Source organism: Mugil cephalus, chromosome 17 (genome assembly GCF_022458985.1).
Source record: "Mugil cephalus isolate CIBA_MC_2020 chromosome 17, CIBA_Mcephalus_1.1, whole genome shotgun sequence".
In the NCBI taxonomy this organism is placed as follows: Eukaryota; Metazoa; Chordata; class Actinopteri; order Mugiliformes; family Mugilidae; genus Mugil; species Mugil cephalus.
The window spans coordinates 20258815-20284803 of NC_061786.1; the positions used below are offsets into that span (position 1 = coordinate 20258815).

At 41.0% G+C, this 25989-nt stretch overlaps 2 protein-coding genes across 2 annotated transcripts; one reads left to right on the forward strand and one right to left on the reverse strand.

The window, feature by feature from the left end:
- Window positions 1-1375: 1375 nt before the first annotated feature.
- Window positions 1376-12516, reverse strand: hhipl2 (HHIP-like 2). The gene is made up of 9 exons (XM_047610434.1): window positions 12099-12516; window positions 9250-9902; window positions 8492-8635; window positions 7321-7652; window positions 7065-7191; window positions 6785-6930; window positions 6481-6562; window positions 3890-3972; window positions 1376-3339 (listed from the first exon to the last, which is right to left on the reverse strand). Exons 1-9 carry the CDS (start codon window positions 12432-12434, stop codon window positions 2792-2794), a joined length of 2451 nt encoding a protein of 816 aa, XP_047466390.1. The 5' UTR covers window positions 12435-12516; the 3' UTR covers window positions 1376-2791.
- Window positions 12517-14250: 1734 nt separating this feature from the next.
- On the forward strand, window positions 14251-25891 carry wdr32 (WD repeat domain 32). The gene is made up of 7 exons (XM_047611333.1): window positions 14251-14942; window positions 16531-16644; window positions 17205-17402; window positions 18233-18435; window positions 18537-18617; window positions 18697-18842; window positions 21588-25891. Exons 1-7 carry the CDS (start codon window positions 14485-14487, stop codon window positions 21957-21959), a joined length of 1572 nt encoding a protein of 523 aa, XP_047467289.1. The 5' UTR covers window positions 14251-14484; the 3' UTR covers window positions 21960-25891.
- The last annotated feature ends 98 nt before the right edge of the window (window positions 25892-25989 follow it).

Below are 25989 nucleotides of genomic sequence, written 5' to 3' on the forward strand. Positions count from 1 at the left end.
ACCAGTATTAGTCGTGATGACATTCACCTAACAATCATAAAATGGAAATGTCTTTGGTGCTAAAGAATGGTACACTATGGTATTCTGTGGTACTATACATGTATGCCGTGTCATTTTACTATATTAATGTCATCTCATCCTCCGGGTAGATCAAAAAGTAGCTAAGCTTAATTTCAAGCGCTGACCTGAACATGCAAGTTAACGAATTTCCTACAACTCCTCCCTGCAGACGTTTCACAATAAGAGCATTATTAAGCAATTAACTTTGGACAATGCAAGATATCTTAATAAAATATGGTAAATTACACTTATAATAATCCTATTTCTATAAATGCCACATGATCTTTTTTAAAGATGGATCCCTTGAAATTACACCACTGGCCACTAGGGGGTCCGCGTCATGTCATTCATTTTATATTATGCATGGCAAGTTATATACATTTCATGTCATGGCATGACAGATGATAGATGGATGCTTTATTTATCGCGTGCGATATTTCAGTGTCTGGCAGCTCTATAACATAGAAACAGATATAAAAGATAAGTTATATGATAATATACGCTACCAGTTTGGTATTCAGTTCAATGCAGGTGGAGTCTGTCATGACATGATAAGATGTTTTAATATCATATATATTTAATATCTGATGTGTTCATGTCACATAACGTGATTTATGGTATATTCAGAAGTACTGGTTGATTATTTAATTGCATGCCACTGGTTTTCTCTTTGAGATTTATGTCATGTTATAGGATTTTTACCCTGACTAGACATGTTTATGCCCTGACATGTTCTATTGTACAGCATCTTAACTGCTTTAATTATATCATGATGATCATGAAAGTATGGCCTGCCATTACATGTACTAAATGTAGCAGCCATTTTTTTCCTATATGCATATTCGTGTGTACATTGGACGTGTTCCTGTTTGGATAATGGAAGGTTGTATTTAAAGAGATCAACAATAACCAGCTCCAGGTGTTGTGTGTCTGAATTGTGCATCTTTTTTGACCAGGCTCTGCAGTCATGGTGGTAGTTTACTGCAGCCTCAGTTGACACTTCCTTCACCAGCATCAAAAACATGTAACATCAGCCTTGTTCCAGGAATTATAAAATACACAGCATGTGGTGAGATTTATGTAACCTCAGTGTGCACAACTGCACGTGGAAGTGAGGATGTCTTAACGTTTACAGCAGTCGTTATGTTTCAGGCCGCGGTCTCTGTGGTTTCAGTTATGATCAGTGGTGCGCAGTTTAATTACAGAGAGCTTCAGAGACACACAGAAACATTCTAATGTTTATTTTTAACACTTGCATGTGCTGTAAAATTAGAGGAATTTAGCAACACTGGGTATAAGTGGAAGTTTTTTTTTGTGTGTTTCTGCTGCTTATTTTGAGTTATTTGATATGTTCTATAAACAGACAAGGCAGTGATTAAGCCGGACCAATGAGTTTACAACAGTCCAAAATAAAATGTAGAGGAAACAGTGTCATTACATGCATAACTGCGTGCTCGTTCTACGAGAACTGTTTTTTTTTTTTGCTGAAAAGGCAGATGAGAAGATATCACTTTCAAGTCTGTGCAGCAAATTAAAGCTACGACGTGGAGATTGTTAGCGTAGCTTAGCATAAAAAACCAGAAGGAGAACCAATCCCGTTCTTTGCAAAACTAAAATGTGTTTTCTAGCAAAGAAACTGAAACATCGCTGTGGTTGTTTTCTTTTCCTTTTCAGTGTCTGTGCAGGTTAAGCAAACTGCATAAAATATTAATGTGCTAAGCTAAGCACATGCTAAGCTAAGGAATAGTTGGACATTTTGAAATATGCACGTATTTGCTTTTTGGCTGTAAAGGCAGATGAAAAGATTCACTTTGAAGTCTTGACAACAAATTTGAAGCTACAACTTGGACATGGTTAACTTAGCTTAGCATAAAAACCAGAGGGAGACTGAGATTCATTCTTGTCACTGGTGAAAATATGGTAGCAGCTAAAGAGCTGAAATGTTGCTGCGGTTTCGCAGGAGTTTGGACGAGTGCAGACTCACATTTTTTTGTCATTTCCAGTTGTTGCACAGATTAAACTAAGATATTAAAGTGCTAAGCTAAGCTAAGATAACCATGATCAAATTGTAGCTTTAAATTTGCTGGACATATTTGTTTTATTTGCTGTAAATGCAGGTGAGAGGATTGATAACACTTTCAAGTCTACTTGGCAAATTTAAAGCTACAACTTGGACATGGTTAGCTTAGCTTAGCATAAAAACCAGAGGGAGACTGAGATTCACTCTTGTCACTGGTGAAAATATGTTAGCAGCTAATACAATACTACAGATTAAACTATGTGCTAAGCTAAGTTAAGTTAAGCTAACTGTCTCCAAGTCGTAGCAAACATATTTGCTTTCTTTGCTGTAAATGCAGATGAGAGGATTGATATCACTTTTTTTAAGTCTGGAGAGCAAACTTGAAGCTACAACTTGGACATGGTTAGCTTAGCTTAGCATAAAAACCAGAGTGAGAGTTAGACGTCACTGGTGGAAATATGGTTGCAACTGAAACTGTGTTGTGAAACTGTCACTGCACGAGTAGACTCTAGTGTTGTTTTAAGATACTGATATATTAATGTGCTAAAATAAGCTAAGCTAAGCTAGATGGCTACTTGCTTCATATAATCTTATTTATCTAATGCTCCAAAATAGCAAATAAGCACATTTTAAATTTTCAAACTGTGAATGCATGACAGTCAAACAAAAATATACAAATATAATGACTCAGTTATAATAAAACAGACTATTTTAAATGACTGTGACGGTTCTTGCTTCCTTCTTTTCTAACTTTAACTGGCTTCTCATTGTTGTGTTGCTTTTTACATTCAAGGTGGTCTTGGTTTTGTTCACAAAGGAAACATATTCCTTCACAGATTCTTTCATCTTTAGTGCGTTTATCTTTTGTGCTGCTTTCCTCCTCCTCTCTGCGTGGATTTTGTTGTCCTTCAGGCTTTTTAGAGAGTTCAGACTCTCTGTTTGATTCGTCGTAGGTTTTACTTGATTTCTGACGCTGACTGGCGTCTTCTTCGACTGCTGCTTCTTCGTCAAAGCGTTCTTCTTCTTCATTTGTGCGTCAGCCTTCGGCTTCTTCTGCATTTTCGTCTTTTTCTTCTGTTGTTTCAGTTTCTTCAGCTTCTTCCTCGCCTCCTTGTAGGATGACTCCAGCTTCACCGTGGTCCCGCTGGACGCCGGCGTCGTCGCTTTGGCCCGGCTGCTCGTCACCGGCGGCCTGGTGGTGAGTTTGAATTTTCTCGGTGGTGGTCTCGTAGGTTTTTCATTCGTGTCCAGCACGGTCACTGAAATGATGCAGAGATGTTGGTTAAGGACCCATTTTCACCACTGTAGTTGTTCAACTCTGCGGCTCAGGGAGGACGTCTTTGAATGCCTCAAAAACTTAAAACTAGAACTGTTTCTATTTTAAATATGTTTGATGTAAAACTGGGCAATGTTTTTTTATAGTTTATAGTGACCCAGTGTGATTATACAATCTGGCAGCATCCAGTACGGACGTGACATGTAGAGAAAAAGTCGGGGTGTGCTCAGGACAAGCAGCTGTGAATGTAGGCTAGCTCGCCAAAGATTTTTTTCTTAAATGTTTAGACTCAGACTAACCTCTAACATCAATTTAACTGACTTGAAAATATGTTGCGTATATGTTTTGTACCCTTAGTTTGCCTTGAGTGAACCATAATCTAAAATAGCTTGTGTCATGTGTATTTCAGTTTACAGTGCAGTTTCAGCGGCTCCGAGCTCAGCGCTATCAAATGTCTGGAATGTTCACAACATCTAATGAGAAGAAACGATTGAGATGCAGAAAGGTGAAGGTTATGGTTGAGGTTCTCTTACGTTCTCTGGGCACAAATGGAAACTTCTTCCCTCTCACTTTCACGGGGAGCGGCTTCTGCTTACATTTGCCTGGAGGAGCTCGCCTGCAAAAAGTTGAAAAGTGTAATTGTCAAGGCTTTATTTTCATTCAGATTCAGATTTCAGAACACCTGCAGCATCACCTGGAGTCATCCAACTACTCAGCACCTACAAGTTCTACTAGAAGCTTTAGCTTTCCAGCACTCTCTCTCAGTTCCTACTTTTTCCTTTAAACCTTCTCTGTACTTTTGATTCATCCACAGCCAGATGGATTTATTATAAGCGCGAACTTGCCTTTTAGTTAGTTAGCGAACGAGATTTCTCGCTTTTACAACCCACATCTTGAGCTCTTAGGTCGACTGATGTGACATCTGGCAGGAAACATTCATCTGTGGTTCTGTTATGAAGGATTCTTTGTTTATTTTAGGTCAACATTTTCTTCGAAATCATGTTTATACCCTCCCCCCCGCCCACCCTCCAAAAAAAAAAAACCCCAAAACTAAAAAAGAAGCATAAATTATAGCCGTCAATAATGAATTTCCTTTTAAAGGAGTGTGCAGGTTTTTTGCGCTGGTTGAGTTTTATCCGTAAACGATGCAGTGCAGAAAGAAACATCAATGCTGACTCAGGAGTTTTATTTCTGGTATATTTTAAATCAACCAACTATGATTGTTTGCCAGAGTTTAAATCTCTATATCATTTTTCTTTTTTTTACATATATATTTAGCATCAATAGCAATAGAAACATTTAGTGGCTGTACAGAGCGTTGAGTCATGAAGTTACTGTTACGAGCAAGAGCAGAAGTATCAGTAGCTCTATTTCAGGTGAGGGAGCAATGTGAATATAAGACAAATCAGTACCAGGTTGCAGAAAAGATCCCAAATTGCTGAAATTGTGCGTGTGGGCTGGAGCTGCGGTTTGCGGGTGATTTACTAAGACTGATTGCATAAATGACAGCGGGTTCAAACAGACGTATGTACACAAAGGTTTTTCCGTGCGCTATTGGTGTTCACCGCTGAGACACCAGCACAGTGGAGACGCAAACCTTTAGTAGTAAGACAGAAAAACAAGGGTTACTAATGTAACCTTAGTTCTATGAAATCAGCATCTCTGATGCAAAATTTAAAGGATTTCAGGATTTTTGGGAGCATCTTATCCCTAAGACTGCTTCCAATGTTAATCTAAGTGCCAGGGACTTTTATTTCTACTGCAAACAATAAATTAATCTCATTTTAAAAATCCTCAATCTCTTTTTCACTCCTTTAAGTCGCCCCTGGAAGTTTTAGGCAGTTTTTTAGTCCTTCAGATAAAAAATAAACTTATTGTTGCTGAGGCTTTTCCTCACTGGTTAATGATGATACAAGAAACTAAACTGAAACTAAGCTGTGAACAGCTTCTTGTTTGGAGTCAAAGAAAGTCAAGAAATAACAATCAAGAGCAACTCCAACAAATGTTGGAATTCCTTCCAAGCAACTTACAAACCGGGTTCAGGGTTTGGACAAATGAAGTTACAATAGATCGACTGTTTGAGGGAGATATTTTAAAATCATTCACACTACTGCGAGAAAAGTTTTGTTTAGGCTCTAATGATCTCCACAAATTCTCCACAAGTACGAAGACGACATCCTGCTCCCATAGCATTAGTGTGGATTTCAGAACTCCATTCTTGGTAGAAAAAGTTGACAAAAATAAAACAAAGTTTATGCCGGAGAAACTATAAAGATTTTGGAGATCACACTGAGATTTTTTGGGACTGTCCAAATTTGAAATCACACATGGAAAGGAAACATTTGCCATTTTTAATGTTGTTTTACAATTAGATCCACTGAATTCCAGATGGAAGTGATACGTACTGGACATCCTTCTATTAGTGGCAATGAAAATGATAATGTTGTTGTGGCTTAAACTCCACCAATTTACCCAACATCAGGGGGAAGAGAGATTAATGACAGTGAACTAGATGGAGAGAATAACAGAAAAACTCCATGTAAAATGTGATTTCTTCTTAAACCGATGGGCCCCTGTTATTGCGTATTATGGAATATCTGAGCTTTGCACCCTGCAGCCTGTTTGCAGCTTTTCTGATGCTGAAATAAAAAATTTAAAAAATCTCGCAAATATTTAATATAACGTCATTCATCCTGATCTATTAGGGCGCCTTTATTTCTTCTTCCCTGAGAGCGTGAGGCTGTTTTCTTGTTGGGATTTGCCCCCCAAAAATATCCAAAACCTTCCTTGAGATAAAGCCTCTATAGGTTTGAACTGAGGACAAGTGTTGGCATCAGCGTGATGAGTGACTTTAGTCATAGTCTAAACGCACAGAAATTGTTGTGCATTCTTTTTTACATTCCTGGAAGAAACATACTTATTACAGACACAAAGCCGAGGGTCTATTATAACGTGTGCCAATTTTTTTTTTTTTTTTTTTTTTTTTTTTTTTTTTTTTTTTTTTTCTTTTGGATGAGAGTTGGAAGAAAGCCAGTCTGAGAAGGACTCAAACTGAGCGGGTGTGCCAGTCCAACGCTGCACACGCCCCGATAAGCTGCAGATTTAATGTGGGTTTATACTGCACCTGGAGGGGTCCACGAATTTAAACACGGTCCCAAGAGGAGACATGGCGCTGGGGTACGAGGTGGCTAGAAAATACAGCTCCCCTGAAAACAAAAAAAATAAATAAGCAGCATTTATTTTAAACTCTGAAGTATATTGAGGTATCGGCCTCGTTTACTTTGTAGCTGAGCTAATGCAACAACAGAAAAACCAAACAGAGACATTTGATTTGATTTGAGAATCTATTCTAGAGCATAAAAACCTGGTATCGGAGGTATCGATATACACTACTACATGAACCTAAAAAGCTGCAGGACAAATGTTACCTGCTTCATCCTCAGCGAACGAGATGATGAACTTGTGGTGGTGGTTAATGAGTCCGGGGAAGGAGCACGTCTTCGTTTCGCCCATGCACACACTCTTCTCTTTCCAGGTTCCTGTCGCCTTGTCCTCCTCCAAGGCCATGATTCGCCTGAAAAAAAGTGAGCGAGAGGCGCTAATTCACCAGATATCCACAGGTTTTTTAGGGAAACGGGAAACGACAGCTGACTAAACAAGCCGAGAAAAGAACGCCGCCTTCTCTTCTCTTATAAAAAGTTGACTTACCCACTCATGAAGTCTCCAAAAATGTACAGGCCGTTCAGATTGGGTGATTCACATCCTCTGTACACATATCCCCCTGTCACAGACTTCCCAACATGATGGCTGTATGCAAATATAGGCAGGATGTCATCTGTCGTGGCAGAAAAAAAAAAAAAAAGAAGGGAACAGGCTGAATTTAAAACCTAGTTAACTATGCCAAAAAAAAAAATGGTGAAAGTAGTCAGAAAATAGCTCTTGATTTCTCTCCTCATATACTCACCCAGGGACGAGTTGTGGCACAGTTTCATGTCGTAGCACTCGAAGCCCTCCTTGGCCCTCCACCCGTAGTTTCCTCCGTTCACGATGATGTCGATCTCCTCGTAGCGGTTTTGACCGACGTCCCCGCAGAATATCCGGCCCCTGCCGTAGAGGCTCACCGGGTCTCCGCGGTCCACCGAGCACCGCCACATGTTTCGGACCCCGTACGCGAACACCTCGGGCCGGGCGCCCCGGTCCAGGATGAACGGATTGTCTGGGGGGATCCTGTACTGCCTCCCACTGGGGTCACTTCCATCCACATCAATGCGAAGCGCTTTTCCCAACAAAGCGCTCCTGGGTGACACAAAAAGAAACAGATTGTCAAGGAAAACAAATAAAATATGGACACACTACAGAAAAACAAGAGATTGCATGATGACACAGTGCAGTCACAAGATCCAACTGTATTTCACTGCAAAAAAGGAATTTTAAGAAACAAAATATCCTCGTATCAAAGAAATATATCTTATATTTTGTCCAGAGACAAGAACTTAGTGCTTATTTTAAAAAAGCTAAACCCATTGGCAGATTTTTCTTTCTTAATACAAGATTTGATTGAATACAACAATATTTTGCTTCTTTCTCGTAATGCTATTCTTTAATAATCGTCTTAGCAGAAAGCAGAAAATTTAAAAGTTGGATTTTGTCCGGATCAATTCTGGCTCTCGGGACCTGCATCTGTACGACATCCTGAGAGCGCAGGAAATACTGGCTGAGGTTTCTACATGTGTGTAGACACAGATATGTAGGTAGAAGTCCAAGAATAAATTTATAAATAAATAAAATATACCTATAGAACATGCTTGCCAGTCCATTAGGTACGTTAGTGTATGAAAGAAATGTCCAGTAACTGTGCAATATGTGCAGGAGAAATAACATTTAAACCATCTTGAGGGAGTTCAGTGTTCTGCTGAGAAACTGTAGGACCTGGTGTTCATTCATGTGGATGTTACTTAGACATGTGGCCCCCACCCTATAGCAACGACACTGCAGCCAGACAATTATTGTGAGATGTAGAAATAACATCCAACTTATGGTGTTCTCATTGGTTTGCCTTAATCAATACTACTGCTTTACTCTTTTGATATTGCTGCACAGTTTACGCACACACACCCAAACAGAAGCCTCCTTACTTGTTTTGAGAGTTGCCATACTTCCCAAACGGATCTCCAGCTTTTCCGCCGTCTCCAGTGAAGATGTACAAATAGCCGTCCAGACCGAACAGCAGCTGGCCTCCGTTGTGGTTGGCGGCCGGCTCCTCGATCTCTAAGATCACCCTGAATGCAAGGAGAGAGGATGCAGTCAAGTACGATCACGCACACTCTATAGGTGACGACGTGATGTGTCTTCAATTATGAGCATCCGGTTGCCGTGACTCTTAAGTACACCCTCAAGGCCGGCTGTGATTAAGTCTTCACGTCTTTAACAGCTTTGGCGCGTGTCAGTCACTGCTTCCCGCCGTTAAACATTTCGTCTTATAGAAAGAAGTGATGACAGCACAAGCCTGTGGCGTTAAATAGTTGTTTGATCCGTCTTACGGTTGATATTTGGCACCAGACCAATTCTTGGAGTCTTTAGGTCGTGCTGTCAGACAACTCACACTCATTTTACAGACATGGGAAGAACAATGATCTTCCAATCTATTCCTGTTCATTGTAAGAAAACAATAGAGCTGCTCTATCATCTTTTGCTTTGAATTTTTTATTTTTTTTTGTGTAACACAGGCAAAAACTTAAAGGGACATTTTTAACGTGGAACATGTTTGTGCAAGCTCAGGTGCTAGTAGAGCTGAATTATAATGTCACACGAGATGTCTTTTAAGGTGCAGATTATGCAGACCTTTATCATTAGTCAAACTTTGAAGCCGTGAAAAAAGAAAAAAAGAGCGTACCTCTCTGAGTACGGATCAGCCACGTTCATGTCGGAGGCGGACACCTTCATCTCGCTGATTCGGACCTTCTCCAGCATGCCGTTCACCTGGATGGAGTAGTAGATGAAGAAGCGCCCGTTGTCCCTGTACTTGGGGTGGAAGGCCATGCCCAGGAAACCCCTCTCGTCGCCCAGCCAGGGCGTGGTCAGCACCTCCCCGCTCATGTCCAGGAAAGGTTGCTCCAGCCGGCTGCCGTCGCGCAGGTACACCCACACGAAGCCAACCTGCTCGGCGATGAACATGCGGTGCGTGTCGTCGCCGCTGTGCAGCATCAGCACCGGGTTCCTGAGGTTGTTGGCCACCTCGGTCAGGCACAGCTGGAGGCACCCTCTGGGGTCCTCCACCACCCGCCCCAGGTTGCTGTTGAGGCCTGGGCTCTTTAAAACGTTGGGGTAGCAGTAGTCCTGGTCGGACAGGTCCACCATGCTGCAGAACGTGAGCGTGTCTCGCTCGGAGGTGTCCCGCAGCAGCTGGTTCTCGGTTAAGTATTTGATCACGTGCCGACACTCGCCGTGAAACTGAGAGCAGTAGCCGAGGCAAAGGCCGGGTATCTCTCTGACGGGCGTGTAGGGATCCTCGGCATCATAGAGGTGGGCGGCGTATGGAGAGCACTCCTGGGTGGGACAAGCATGTCTGATTATTTAAGGTGTGCACAGCAGAGGAAACCGACGGGGATTACATACTTCAAGGGTTTCTGTTTGCGTTGGCACCACCGAGAGGAAAGCTGGATATCACCACTTAGTTCTGCACAACTTACAAGACCGCACGTAGACTTGATAAGGACTAGACTTCACTGGTAGCCTCTTTTTCCATATTTTAATCCATTTTTTTAGGCTAACCTCAACACACTGTTAGCAGTCACATACAGACCTGGGTGTTGGTTAGCACTGATGCCTCTCAGTAGGTAGGTTAAGTAGGTTCTGGACTTGAATCTGGGGCCTTTCTCTGTGGAGTTTGTATGTTCCCCTTGTGTCTTGAGCTTGTTAGGTTAGTTAGTGATTCTAAATTGGCCGTAGGTGTGAGCGTGAATGGTTGTCTGTAACAAATAGTTACAGAAAACGAATGAATGAACGTACAGTCTTAGCATAAAGCCTTGACTTTGAACAAAACATGGAGAAATGTGCCAACATTAGTTATTTAAGACTAACCACAGCTAATAATTGACCAGTGTTTACATGATTGCACCTGTGTGTGGACACACTTACATCACTAAAAGTTCCTCTTGTGCTTGGGAAGTAGCCCTGAACTAGGAGCTGAAGGACTTTCTAAACCTCTGTCTCTTTGTAGCTGACAGTTCAGTCAGACTACGGCTTCTGGTTGCCTTGGTAACCCACTTGTACATTTCCCACCCCGAATATTTTCAAGTTAATCAAGCAGAGCGTGAAAAGGCTGACTACAGACGGACGGAGGTAGCTATTCTTCCGGTCACAGTCCACTGTCCTGGCATATCAACTCTCATTTGAATATACGGTCAGGGATGTCTGTCATCACTTTGTGCCGGTGCCAAAATAATAATTAAAAAAAACTGAACTCCCAAGCCACCTTTGATTGTTATCTGATATAAGCGCTGTGGAGTTCCTCTGAACTGCATTATAATCTGATCTAAATCTGTTCAAACTGGCAGCAGTTTGTTTGATCTGATAACTTAATTCACAGGCAGTACAGTTTATATCACTGAACAGTTCAAACATATATATAAAAAAAAAAAACCTTTAAAACGTAATGTGGACCCCAAGCAAAACACGACTAGGAACATCCATCAAACAAACAACATTAACTGTGCACATTCTAACACCTTATCATGAAGCTTTACCTGGTAAAATGAATGATTTCTGAGATTGTTACATGTGCTTCACCTTAAAAAATGTATTATTATTTCATCCAGACTGCAAATCTAGTGCAAGGTAGTATTCTAGCTCCGAAAACTGCACTGAGAAGTTTGACTTTTCATGAAAGTGATTTAATAAGTCTACTGACTCATATATTCTATCTATCTATCCAAAGTTTGGTTCCTACCATCAATTTCACCTAGGAGATCTAGGTTCAATTTGGCACCAAAGTTGTTTTTTTTTTCTTTCTTTCATCACTACAGCTTTCTACATTTCATTGAACTTGTTGCCACACTTCTGCTACTCTTTTCCTGCCTCTACACACTCGGCCTCTATTCTCTGCATAATTTCCTCGGTTCCTACAGTTAAGATGCACAACAAATGGGGTTCTTTCTGCAGATGAAAAGTTCCTGCAGATGGGAAGAAACCTTTCAGGTCACAAGGTGAAGAATGGAAATGTTCCATTCGCACACGGACATAGTTTAGTTTGCAAAAGCACCACAGTTGCAGAAGTCACGTCTTAAAGTGACGTGATTCACTTAAATATGCGTTGTCTGCAGTGTTGGGTGATAAATACTGTAAATATAGGAATTTTCTCCTGTCAATGATTAGTATGAATCACTCAGGAATGGAGCTTCATGTTTGGTTTTGTTAAAAAATAGTTTGTCAGACAGACGTTGAATCTTGTAACCGACTTGAACTCTGACTAGTTTGCATCAAATCAGAGCAAAGTGTTTCTCCATGTAAAACAAATTTACATTTCAAGTTACATGATACTTAAACTTTGATGAAAAATAAAATAAATCCAAAACTGAAGTTGTACATAACGTGTTCTTTTAAAACGTTTTTGTAATGGTGGCTAATCAGAAAATATATATTAGACGAAAGATTCTATAAACATATATGTGCAAAATCCCCACAATTCATCACATCAGCATCCTCAAAATATCAAGAGAGAGAGAGAGAGAGAAAACGCTTTACCTGACACATAACTTCCTTCAGCTTGTCTGAACAGAGCTCAAGACCCGCTACTTCCAAGTGTTCAATGATGTCCCAGTATCTCTCCGCGATGCTGTTGTCTGTTTTCTGGTCGCAGCAGCCAAACTCCTCGTACTCAGTGCAAAACTCCAGGTGCCACTGAGGTTTGAAGGGTGGCGCGAAGTCCAGGCACTGGGGATGAGCTGACGCTGGCCGGACCGGGGCGAGCAGCATCACTGATATGATCAGGATGAACCCAGGAAAACTTTCGGAGAAGCTGGAAGCTGCGCGTAAAACCGCGCTGCAGGGATGGAGCGCAGCATCCCGCTTACTTGTCATTTTCGCCGCCTGACCCCGAAAGTCTTCAGCTGTTTGCTCTGCTTTTTATGAGCAGCAAGCCAAGCATGTGTGCGCGCCTACATGTATACATTACGCGTGCGCAAAAGCATGTAGGTGGAGGTATATCTCCACATAGTCCCTGCCTCACTTGCCCTCCGCGTCTCGCCACCTGCTTCAGACAGATGAATCGCACCCTGTCACCAGCTCTGTCTCCAAGTTAAAGGCAGTTAAAATGGAACTAATTCATGATGGGTTTTACGCTACTTATTATGGTTTTCTATATGGGCTATATGAAAAATGCGCACGACTGGCTGCTCTTGCGCACTCACATACACAACGCTGGGCACGGAGTTATGCAAACACAAAGGCCACCATCACACACACTGTAATTTGTCTCACATTTGCGTAAAAGCGCCTCCAGGCAGCGTCCTGTTTGTACAACATCAGCAGCAGCTGTCTCCCTGCCTCCGATCCACTGTCCTGGCATGTCAACTCTCATTTGAATATACGGTCATGGATGTCTGTCATGACTTTGTGCCGGTGCCAAAATAATAATAATAAAAAAACTTAACTCCCAAGCCACCTTTGATTGTTATCTGATATAAGCGCTGTGGAGTTCCTCTGAACAATATTGTAATCTGATCTAAATCTGTTCAAACTGGCAGCAGTTTGTTTGATCTGATAACTTCATTCACAGGCAGTACAGTTTATATCACCGAACAGTTAAATCATTAAAAAAATAATAATAAAAAAAAACTTTAAAACGTAATGTGGACCCCAAGCAAAACACGACTAGGAACATCCATCAAACAAGCAACATTAACTGTGCACATTCTAACACCTTATCATGAAGCTTTACCTTGTAAAATGAAGATTTCTGAGATTGTTACATGTGCTTCACCTTAAAAAATGTATCATTATTTCATCCCAAACTTCAAATCTAGTGCAAGCGAGTATTCTAGCTCCGAAAACTGCACCAAGAAGTTTGACTTTTCATGAAAGTGATTTAATAAGTGCACTGACTGATATATTTAGTCAGTAGACTTGCGAATTAAAAGTTTTTGCGAAAGTTTTGGAATTTAACCCAGAAAAGAAGTATAATATGTACCTGAGTACCTAATAAAGAGGAAAGTGACTTTATATAGATCAGGGGTGTAAGAAAAGACAACTCCAGATTTTTTCCCATTCGTTTTAGTGCAAAGACTAACAAGTAAATTAGGGGGATATTTATATTTAATAAACTATCCTTCAGAAAAAAAAAATGAAATTTCTTTAGAAGAATAAAGTGCAATTTGGGCTCATTGCTTTCTGCTGTTTAGTCCTGAGTCTCAGTGTTTATAAATTGGGGATAGCAGTTGTTTCCATTGAAAATCTGCAATTTTACGCAATTTCCAAGTTTTGGTATGTTTAACACCTGGATGCGATGCTGTGATACAGGATATAGATGCATTAAAACTCTTTTGTTTTCCGGATTTATCCAGCAGATGGCAGCAACCAACCTACTAACGCAGCAGCAGAACGAGGAAGCGGAACTTCGTCATATTCTTTTTTGTTTTGCATTTGTTTTGGTGAAGAGAAAACGTAAAGCTAGCTGAAAAATGACAGGAAACATCCGGCCGGAAGCTTCAGCTTAAAGTCTGCATTGATAACAAGTTGTATTTTATACGCGCTATGATATATGAAAGGAGGATAAATTATGAGATGGACAATTATACTGCTGTTAATTATACTTTTATTGTGTGTTATTACATTTAAAGGGCTTAGTTTGTTCATTAAATGAATGACGTGATTTTATTTTGAAGTCTAATCTGAAGTCTCCCGGTAGCATTTTAGCTAACCGTGTGAGGTTTGACCGGCGGCGTTAAGGCGCTGCCAAATCTGGCAACACATTTTTATTTTGTCTACCGTAACCCGTGCAGCTGAAATCCCTCCACCATGGCAGATTAACGGGGGGAGGAGGACGGCGCGTGTTGACGCTCGGTAAGGTGGCCGGAGTCCGTGTACTTTTTTCTCCGCTGAACCCACCGACGACCGCGCTGGAGAAGCTACAATGAGCTCGGAGCACCAGAGCGACAGCGAGGACGCCGACGAGTCTCAGGACAGGCCCCACAGCGGCAGCATCTCCGACAAAGAGGACGACCCGGACCCCGACATCGACGACTCGGACGAGGAGGACCGCATCGTCCGGGGGGTCTCTCCTCTGACGCCGGGCAGCGGCGAGGAGCAGGCGCAGCGCAGCGCCAGCTCCCCGGGGTTAAGGGAGGGCGAGCCCCGCTGCAAAAAAGGCGACGTTCCGCAGGTTTTCGGCTCCGAGACATCCAAGGCTGAAAGTCTGTTCTCATGGCTGCAGAGCAGGACTATAAGACGCGGGGTGTTTGTGGACCCAGCCAGGGACAATTTCAGGACAATGACCAGTTTATACTGCTCCATGAATCCGGCTGCTGAGTCTGTGAACCTGAGCACCAAGACCCACGGAGCGGTGTTCAACCTGGAGTACTCCCCGGACGGGTAAAGTCTGCCATTTAACCTTGAATTAAACCACTAAATTCACCTTTAACCCGCCTATTACCTTCAAATTTACCAACACTTTTTTTTTTTTTTTTATCCTTGGGGTCAATGCGACTCCGGCAATTTTAAAGCTCCCAAGTTTAAGTGTCTGCAACTTTATGTTTGTTAAATATCTCTTTAAATATAAACAAGCTTCCCCCCCTCCGCCCTATATATACAAAGATTCCAGGATATTTATTTTGCAACCACACAGAAGAAGCATCGGATTACTTCCCATGAATAAAGATAATATAGATAAGAGTAAAGACAAATGAAACAAAGTGGAAATGTAAATAAAAGCAGCATGAATTTGTGCAGGGAAATATGTACAAAGTAGCATGAGTTGTGCAATTCACACTCACAGTCTTCCAGCTTCTGTACCTGTCCAGTATCCCTGTTAAACGATGATGGAGAAATATCCAGACCGCCCAAAAAAAGACAGAAAGAGATGTGTTTAAGTGGCTTTATATAATTTATAAGTGCATATTCTTGTTCTCTGTACATAACATCTATTATGAAAACTATCATCACAACTATTATTAAGAATAATAACATATAATCGTGCCGGGGGCCAGTGTCACCGTTAATATAAAGCAAAAAAAAGGATGTTAATCATATATTCAGAGACATTAAATATTGAATGCGGGAAAACTGTACAATGCCACTTTAAATGTTCCCTTGTAAATATGGAAAATTGCCCGATTAACTGTACATAGTTTGTAACCACGACTACTCAGACACCGCTCTTTTGCACAGTAATACAGTCTTATATATATATATATATAAAACTAGTCTTCCATCTGCACTGCTGATGATGTCTGACTATGTTTGTGTACAAGCTACCGGACCCCCCAAGGGATGAATAAATTATTCTATTCTAAATTGACTCCAAAGATAATAGGAGGGTTAAGAACTTCTCACCATCCAAACACATCGCCTCACATTCATGCATTGGAGTTTTCTAAAACGTGGTGTTGCAGAAGGCACTGGCAGTAATCTGAGCTCATTATCAAACTCAATGTTTAAGCTTATATGAGCAGACAGCAGCTGTACTAGGAAGGAAATCCTGCAGCCAAACCAGGTCAAGTCGCGGCCAGTCTGGGTCACGTTTGTCAGGACGTAACACCGGCTCCTTCGAGATTTAAGTTCGCTTTATTGATCCCCGCAGGGAAGTTATTTCATCCGAGTGGTCACAACGTAAGAAAGACATATGTGAACAAGATACAGACGTAGGAATGAAGTAAAATGAGAATAATGTGCAAGTAATATACAGTTAATAAAACATTTGGCTAAAGTATTTTAGCATACACTTAAATAAAGCGTCTCATCCTGCACAGAAATGCTCCTTTTGATAATAATTAATCTGAACTTTCCCATTCACAGAGTCTAAATTTGTCTTATCACATGCCCCAGTTTTAGTTTTAATCTTATTCTCATTTTTTTTCCCCAGCCATTTTGGATCATAGTCTAAATGTGAACAAAATTCAGTACTTGCATTTGATTTTTTAGCTGCATGAAAGTGTCTGATTTGCGTCTGGTTTGTGTTCAGGTCTGTACTGACCGTGGCCTGCGAGCAGACCGAGGTCCTGCTCTTCGATCCCATCTCGTCACGACACATCAAAACCCTGACGGAGGCCCACGAGGACTGCGTCAACAACATAAGGTTGTTAATTTTTCTCTCGTCTTAAATCAAGGCTCAAAGTGGTGAAACACTGTTGTTAAACCTCTTTAATACGGTTCATGAATGTGGGACGTTACGTTCAAAATGCATCTTAACTATCCGACTAAACGAGATGAAAGTGGATGTGTTTGGTTTCTTGAAAGTGTTTCCTTGTTCCTCATTCAAGACTTGGTTAACTGGAAATATATTCCAGAAACCCTCCTAACAAGTCCATTTACCTTTTAGTTCAGCTATTGTTTTTGGACATACAATGATCTGTAGGACTGAAACCTTGTAAAATAAAAGCATAACTGGGAAAATGATTTCGTCTTTGAATTATGCAGAATATTGCAATATATCGCAGTGTCATGATATCACAATAATTGGATCGTATCGTGACTCACGTATCGTGATATGCATCATATCGTGAAGTCGTTGCCATTACCCACCCGTAGTTACTGATATCACTTTTAGAAGTTTTTAAACTGGAAGAGAAGAATACAACATGATCACGCTTTCTAAATTCCTGTCCGCTTTTTTTTTTTTTTTGCAACCTGCTGTAGGTTTTTGGACAATCGTTTGTTTGCCACCTGCTCTGACGACACTACAATTGCGTTGTGGGACCTCCGTAAGCTGAACTCAAAGGTGTGCTCGCTGCACGGCCACGCCAGCTGGGTGAAGAACATCGAGTACGACACCAACACCCGACTCCTCGTCACGTCTGGCTTCGACGGCAACGTCATCACGTGGGACACTAACAGGTTCGTGGTCTGCACGTTCAAACAATACAATAATCATACAGGAATGGACACAGTGGACACAAAATAAAAAAATATTCCATACTGTACATGTCTGAAAAGGAGTGGGAGGAAGTGTGGATTGGATAACTTTATGGTGTGATAAAAATTGATTAGTCCTTTACCTTGTTAGGATTGCAGGAAGAGCATTTAATCAATTTAGTTGTCAATCAGGTAAAGTGTCTGCCTCTAAAAGCTCGGACAATATGGAAATTGCCTGTCACGTGTCCTCAGAGACCAAGGAGACATTATCTAATTAGGTATAGGGTGCGATAAATGGTCCAAACCCCCCAAATACATTAATTATAGAATCATTTAATATAGGCAAAAGTAATAGACTAGAAGGTTTTGAGGCTTAAATGTGTGAACATTTACCATTTTCTCTTTATATTTAACTTATACTCATTTAACATATCAAACAGACCATCAGTCTTAAAGACACTGACAACATTTCATGCACTAAGTTGCACTTTATGTACATTATTTACATCATTATGTACATATTGTAAAAATTACCCTTATCTGGTGGATATGTCACTGTCTATTACTGACTTTTACACACCATTTTGTGGCTATAGTTCAAACCTTATCTAAAATTCAACTGCTTAACCTCCTGAGACCCTGCGTCCCCATGTGAGGACACTTTTTTTCTGCCATGTACTGGTAGAGACGGGACAATACACTTAAATGCTTATTAACTTTTCTAGTTTGATATGACATGCAAATTAAGTACACGTTTGAGGACGTTGGGATTTCATCACTCACAAACCTCGGACGTTGTTCTTCCTCTGCAGGTTTACGGAGGACGGCTGCCCGCACAAGAAGTTCTTCCACACTCGCTACCTGATGAGGATGCGTCTGACGCCCGACTGCTCCAAGATGCTCATCTCCACTTCCTCAGGGTACCTGCTCATCCTCCACGACCTGGACCTCACCCAGTCCCTCGAGGTGGGCAGCTACCGCATGCTGCGAGCTCGACGGACGCCCCTCAGCTCAGGTCGGAACCAACGCATTGGTTATTCGCTATTCCGTTTGTTATTAATCGTTATTGATTCCTTTTATTATTGGAAAATTAACCGTTTTATTTCTTTTCTGCAGACGGAGGCACGTCAGCGTCCAGGTCGGCCAGCACCCCTCGCCAGGGAAACGACTCCAGCAAGATCCACCCTCACAGAGAAGGTGAGAAACAACCGTGGTAGACAAACTGAATGATCAGCGATCAATAAACTAAATGAACACAAGCTCTTTTCCCTCACAGGCCTTTCTCCCAGGAACAGCCTGGAGGTGTTGACTCCAGAGATCCCTGGGGAGAGGGACAGAGGTAACTGCATCACCTCCCTGCAGCTCCACCCGAAAGGCTGGGCCACGCTCATCCGCTGCTCCAGCAACATGGACGACCAGGAGGTTAGAGGCATTCAGTCGTCTCAAGGCTGTTTCTAAGACACTTCATTTGTGTTTATTGAACCGTTCACTTTATTAGTTGCATTCAGATCCCCCACACCCCCCAAAAAACTAATTAAAATGCCTCTCTGGGTGCTCTGGTTTCCTCCCACCTCCTTGTTAGGCTAATTGAAGACCCTAAATTGACCCTAGGTGTGAGTGGGAATGGTTATTTGTCTACCCAGTGACAGCTGGGATAGACTCCAGCAAACCCCGCGTAGTAGAAGATGAAATGAAACACGATTTATTTAAAAAACATGCTGCTCAACCATCTTCTTCAACTCTCCCCAAATTGGTGGTTTTGCTCCAAAGTCTTGACTGAGAGACTTTAAATCTGACCCTTGGGCCTCCGAGCTGTGCTGGTAACCACTACTCCAGTGGATGCATTGCACATTTCTCTCCTCCCTCCATTGTTGTTTGTACTTGTGTACTATAAATAGTAACACACAGTAACTTAGATGAGTAACTTACGGGAAAAAAGTGGTCAGATTAGAGTAACGTGTTACTAAGTACTGGCATCACTGATAGTTAATGTTATACTAGTCTTCTGTCAGTGGTCATAATGTTGTGGCTGGTTGGTGTATCTCTTCAGTGGATGGTAAATTACTTTAACATTGGGTAGTTGTCACAAGAAATTAAAACTTTAGAAATCTAATCCCACATTCAGAAGCAGCTGTGACAGTTTTCATTGTGTGGGTGAGTAATGAAGCGAAAACTAAAGTACGACACCCAGTAGTTCACATGAGATCTGATGCAAAAATGTATCAACTTTTGCCTTAATTTAATTTTTCTAGACAGGGCCGTCTGTGTTATGGTTTCTGACTCTCATTAACTCTGGTGTTTGTCTGGATCTGGAGCGGACCCGCGGACCTGAACCCGACCCGCGTACATTAATTTTCCAAAAAGCGAGACCTGATCTGTGGGAGACTGGAGCACAGATCGAATGAATCAGAGGATAATTGGGCCGAATTCAAAGGGCTTTCGACCTTTAAGGAGAGGGAACAAAAAAACGCAGACAGCCGCTCGATGATTCACCCGTTAATTTTAACAATATATGAGCGGCCGTGGAGAGAAATTGCAGCTGTGTAATAAGAATAATGAGGCTTCAAGAGGTTATGTAAAGTCATAGAAACTATAACAACATTTTGTGCGCTTCAAAGACCAGTGTACTGTGTATATCCCACAGTTCTCCTGTTATTTAATTGAACATAAAAGCTATTCCAGCCACTTGGTATTGTCTAAATTACAATTATTCAGGAGCCAATTAACAAAAATTCTATCTTTTATAAGTGTGTTAAATATACAGGACTGTGCAAATGTTTTACAAAATGCAAAGTGAATGAACAAAAGAAAATTCTACGTCACATCAATATTTGGTGTTGCTACCCTTTGCCTTCAAACCAGCATCAATCCTTGAACAAAGTCAGGGGTTTGGTAGGATTGTAGATGCAGTGGTCGGCCAAGGAAACGCATCAAAGCTTATTTCCATTTGAAATCAGAAGATGTCCAGCAGAGCCATCAGCTCAGAACGGTCAGAAACCAGTGAGACCCAGGTACACCCATCCACTGTCTGACCAGAGGTGGTCTTCATGGAAGAGTTGCAGCCAAGAATCCATCCTTCCGACATGGAAACAAGGCCAAGAGACTCAACAATGCAATGAAAACATAGGAACTGGAGTCAGAAATATGGCAGCAGGTGCTTTGAACTGAATTTGAAAATATTTGTCTGTAGCAGAAGGCAGCTTGTTCACCGAAGGGCCGGAGAGAGCTACAGTAATGAGCGTCTGCAGGCAACAGTGAAGCATGGAGGAGGCTCCTTGCATGTTTCTGCAAATGGAGTTGGGGATTTGGTCACGATTAATGGTCCTCAGTGCTGAGAAAAACAGGCAGATACTTATTCATCATGTAATACCATCAGGGAGGTGGATGATTGGCCCCAAATTTATTCTGCAGCAGGACAAAGACCTCAAACAAAAAGAAGAGGTGTGGTGGCATGAGCCCCCACAGAGACCTGATCTCAACATCATTGAGTCTCTGATTACATGAAGAGACAGAAGGATTTGAGGAATCCTACCTGTGGTTAGTTCTCCAAGATGTTTGGAACAACCTACCGGCCGAGTTCCTTCAAAGACTGTGTGCAAGTAGAAGAACATGATGCTGTCTTGAAGGCAAAGGGTGGTTTTGATTTATATTTGTTTTTCTTCTTCTTTTCATTCAGTTTGTTAAATGATGATAACAAAGTATTAAAACTTTCATTTTTGAAAGCATTCTTAGTTTACAGCATTCAGAGCCTCTCCCTACCCCTACTTACTATATGTGATCTATATTAAACTCGGCCTAGTGCTATTTATAAATATACATTATTATTATCATTTTGCATTCAATATTAAGCTGTTAAATAATAGACAGGTCCAAATATTCTTTTTTTTTTTTAATTTCAAGCGTGCAACAGTAGGGTGGTCGTGTCGGTAAATTGTTGAAGACCTACAGCATTTTACAGCATCACACCTGCTTAAACCTTTGGCACAGTGCTGTATATGTGTATTTATAGTTTGTATTTGTAAGTGTGGTCGTGTTGACTGACTATGAGTCAAGTTAAGAGCCTCTCACCGCTGCCTGTTGTTGTCTCTGTGGTTTCTAGTGTCTCTCTAAATACTTTAACCACCTGACATTACACTGACCCCCTCCCTTCCTGTCTCTCTCTCGCAGTGGACGTGCGTGTACGAGTTCCAGGAGGGGGCGCCGACCCGCCCGCTCGTCTCCCCCCGCTGCTCCCTGCGCCTCACCCACTACATCGAGGAGGCCAACGTGGGCCGGGGCTACATCAAGGAGCTGTGCTTCAGCCCGGACGGCCGCCTCATCTGCTCGCCCTACGGCTACGGCGTGCGCCTCCTGGCCTTCGACGAGAGCTGCGGCGAGCTGGCCGACTGCCTGCCCGTCCAGACCAGCTGCCTCCGGGAGATCCGCTCCATCTACTCGCACAGCGACGTGGTGCTCACCACCAAGTTCTCCCCGACGCACTGCCAGCTGGCCTCGGGCTGCCTCAGCGGACGCGTGGCCCTCTACCAGCCCAAGTTCTAGCGTCCGGTCCCGTCGAGTAGTGACGCGCTGCAGACCTGGGTACTGAGTCTAAACACATGAAAGAAGCATTTAGCAATTATTGAATTTACACACTAAAAAGTTCACACACATAATTTGTGACTCCTTGTCTTCTAATATATGCAGATATTTGCTTTGTATTTATCTACAGAGTGATATGGCGTCTTCAGTTCAGATTTACACATCAAATCAAAACACATTCACTGATCATTAGCGTGGAAAGTATTTGTTCTAGACCCAGGTCTGCAGCGGTGAAGCGGACACTCGGAAACAGAAAGGACGGAGAAGACTTCAGCCGTGGCCGTGTGACTGGGTCGCTGCCTCTTTGACCCTGAACATCAAGTAAAGGTGCAAAAAAAAAAAAAAAAAGACATTAACGCAGCTCAACAAGGAAAGAGCGAAACTCCAGACTGAGAGGAGGGGATTCGAAACGTTAAAGCTCCTCAAATCAAGACATCAAGGCGTCTAAATTAACTCTGCAGTTCGCCTCCGGCTCTTCTTTTCATACTAAAGATTCATTTTGGTCTCTATAGCAGTAGAACACTCCTTTCTTTCTTTCTTTTTTTTTTTGTGAGACTCAGCACGTCCAGATGTTGCTGTCTCAGGACAAAAATAAACACTAAGGATGCAAACCGTCAACAGTCCGATGAATTCAGGACGAGCAGGCTGCCGAACGTCTTCGATTCGGTTCCTCCGCTGCGCATTGTGTCGCTCTCTGCTGCTCCGCTCATGCCTTTTTCCACAGGTGCTGCTTCTCTGCTCATACAATCTGAACTATAACCCCCCCCCCACCGCACCCACCGACCCTACACTTCTAGTACCTCATCCATCATCAGCCGCCTTCCCCTCTTTGCCTGCCTGTTTCTTCACGGTGCTTAATCATTTTTTTTTTTTTTTTTTTTTTAGCAGGTTTTATTGGTGTGTTAATGCTGGCACTACTACTCGTAGCACTGTGTATAATTTGAGGCCACTTTAGTCACGTTTGAATCACCTCTCGCTTTCTGTGTTTTTATCTTTAGCCTGTGGATGAAACCCCACTGTTTTTTTTGTTGTTGTTGTTGCTTTGTTTTTGTACAAATAAGATTTGAAACTACTTGTTTCTCCCTCCTAAAGGCTGGCATTTTTGTATTTGTTTTTTTGTCTTTTTGTTTTTTCACAGCAGTCTGTCGGTGCTGCAAATTTAAACTGATAAATTAATAAATAAAACCACTTAATAATTAAATAAAAAGGATGAAATATTTGCCAGAAACTACTTTTAGCAGCAGATTAAAAAACATTTGAAGCGCTGATGACCACCTACGTCGCGGCGTGTCATCAGCGCGTCATCAATCCGGAAGTCGCCATGTTGGCGGTTCTCTCTGATTTTTTAATAACATTTGGCAGTCGATTCCAATTCCAAATATTTTTCACCTTTTGCCCGATTGGTGCAGCTTAAAACACGGCAATAATTCACAGTTTTCCACCATCTACTTCAGTCCGTGCGCTCTGTTTACGTTGCCGAGTGCCTCCAACATGGCGACTTCCGGGTTGATGACGCGACGTAAAAACCCGCACAGAGTAACGATACATCTCAAGCTTTGGGAGCGCCTTTTTTGTTGTTGTTGTTGTTTTCAATGTGTTTACTTGACACTTAGTAAAATTCAGAATATTGCCAGCTTTACTCTTTTAAATGGCTTCTTCACTTTTTTCCAGGATGAAACATTTGATGATTTTTTCCCTCCTATTTACCTTTATTACAATTCGATCCTATCACATCTAGTTTCTCACCTCCAGTGTCGTCACAAAGGTTGTTTTCTTTTTCTTCTCTCTAAGGAGCAAATGGATAGCTAGCATCCAGTGTAGTATAGCTGCTGTAAACATACGCCTGACTGTTACACCTTAAATGTAAACCGGCTTCACTCATACATGCATACATACATACATACATACTGACTGACTGCAGAGTAGATAATAATGTGCTGTTAGGTTAACAAAAAAAAGATAGACATAAGTGTGTACTACTATGCATAACAGCCTTATGAAGATTCTCCTTTTTTTATTTATGCGGGGCTCTGTGTCGAGCTATCAGATGCCAAAATATGTTTTGCTTGTCTGTAGTGAAGTGTGAGCTGAGAACTAAAAAAGTGAGCTGGTTTAAAAAAAAAAAAAAAAAAAAAAAAAAAGAATAAAAAAAAAGTTCTTTACATGTGGATAAAATTACATTTTTAATGGAACTGTTTGACATTTTCAGAAACCTGCTTATTAAACTTTTCTGGTGCAGCGTTAGATGAGACTTCTCTCTTGTCTTAATGATCGCTACTGATTTCCTGAATCGATTTGATTCAATATCAATTCATTTTGGAACTATTTTACTGAGTTATGACTATATGACTATAAACTACTGTTGTGGTGTTTCCACAAAATCTTACCACTACTTTAACATCTTTGTTTCTGTTCAGCTCTTTTCTGTTGTCTTATACCAATATTTCAAGACCTCAGCAAGATTTTGACTTATGAGGAGTAAATAAAAAATTGGTCCACAAATTAATCAGTATTAATCAGATCAATTTTAAGTTAAGGAATTCAAAAATAATTATAATAATAATTAAACCCAGACAGATGTTAGACTATAGCCTATATTTCGGGCCACCAAAGGGGGCGCTAGAGTTCTTTAAAACTAAAATCTTGAGTCAAACTGATATTTTTTTCTCATTATTGTAAGCAATATTATCCAATACTTGGCCTTTGTCTCACCTACTTTAATAATAGTTGGTTATAAAATGTAACAGCCAAGGAACAAGCCCATTAAGATCAAAAAATATAAAACCAGAAACTGGTTAGCTTAGCATAAACACAGGGTGGAGTTCTTCTTGACTTTGTTTAGTGGCTACAAATTGCCCAATGAACGTAGTTAAAAACAGTTTTATATTGTTTATTAAATACATACATATAAGTCAAATCACACACCTCTTTAAAATATTTTGCTTTTTTCCAAGTCTGTTTTTTTTGTTTTGTTTTTCACAAGAAGTTTCAAAAGAAATTGTGACATGTACATTATTTGTTATTTAAAAAAAGGTCTCTCACTTTATGGGACTACAGTGCCCCCTATAGTGAATGGTCTAATGTAAGAAGAGCAACCAGTTAGCTTAGCATTAATACTGACCTTTTCTGGCTTTGTTTGTTACAGAAACATCACACATTAACTTGTATATCTTGTTTAATTTCTGCATTGGGCATTTTAGAGCTATTTCTTGTCGCTAGCTGAATTTATGCTAAGCTAATGCTAACTGACTGCTAGCTGCAACGTCTTTGCTCATTAAACTTGGTGCCAGATTTTTTTTTTTAAATTTAGATAATTAAAAATTGAGTATTTGAAGTAAAAAGTTGTTGTAAGACAGATGTAAATGATAAGTTTTTGTTTTTTTTTTTCAACTCACAGCCTGCTCCTGTCAGTAAAAGGGAAACTTTGTACCTCAATTCAAAATGTGCTTTTCATTTTGACACAAATGGGCTCTCTTTCACTTTCAACTCAGTCAATTCATGGACCTAATTTCTGTATTTTTCTGAAATTGTGGAATAATTTAACTAGTACATTTACAGACATTTAAAATAGAGATTTCTTGTGTGAACTATACTGTAAAGGACGATGTATATTCGCAGATGCTTTTATTTCACACACACAATCTCTTCGGAGGGAAGTGTCTCATCTTCCGTTTTCACTTCAGGTATATGGACTTTATTTTTGCTTTTATTTTTTTGTTTTTTGCTCTTGTTCTGGGTTATAACCTTTATTCTGTTCTGGATTAAATGGATGCCCCCAATATCGTTTATCATGCAACAGACATGTTGCTCGCTCAGTTGTTTCAAACCCAAGTAATCAGTGATTCTGAAATGGTACTTATTATCAAAGAAATAAAAGGTTAGCTTCTTTTGCACTACTGACTTTGAGTAGTTTTTTTAATGTTTGTTTTTTAAATTTGTGTATTTTGTTAAAAGTTATGCAAATCAGCCCCTCAATGAGTTCATAAAAATG

Coding starts and splice junctions, on each gene's coding strand:
- wdr32 (XM_047611333.1), top strand. CDS start 14,485: ATGAGCTCGGAGCACCAGAGCGACAGCGAGGACGCCGACGAGTCTCAG. Junction 16,645..17,204: donor GACTGCGTCAACAACATAAG/GTTGTTAATTTT, acceptor AACCTGCTGTAG/GTTTTTGGACAATCGTTTGT. Junction 18,843..21,587: donor GCAACATGGACGACCAGGAG/GTTAGAGGCATT, acceptor TCTCTCTCGCAG/TGGACGTGCGTGTACGAGTT.
- hhipl2 (XM_047610434.1), bottom strand. CDS start 12,434: ATGACAAGTAAGCGGGATGCTGCGCTCCATCCCTGCAGCGCGGTTTTA. Junction 6,931..7,064: donor TTTGGAGACTTCATGAGTGG/GTAAGTCAACTT, acceptor ACTTTTTTTCAG/GCGAATCATGGCCTTGGAGG. Junction 3,340..3,889: donor TCCATTTGTGCCCAGAGAAC/GTAAGAGAACCT, acceptor GCATCATTTCAG/TGACCGTGCTGGACACGAAT.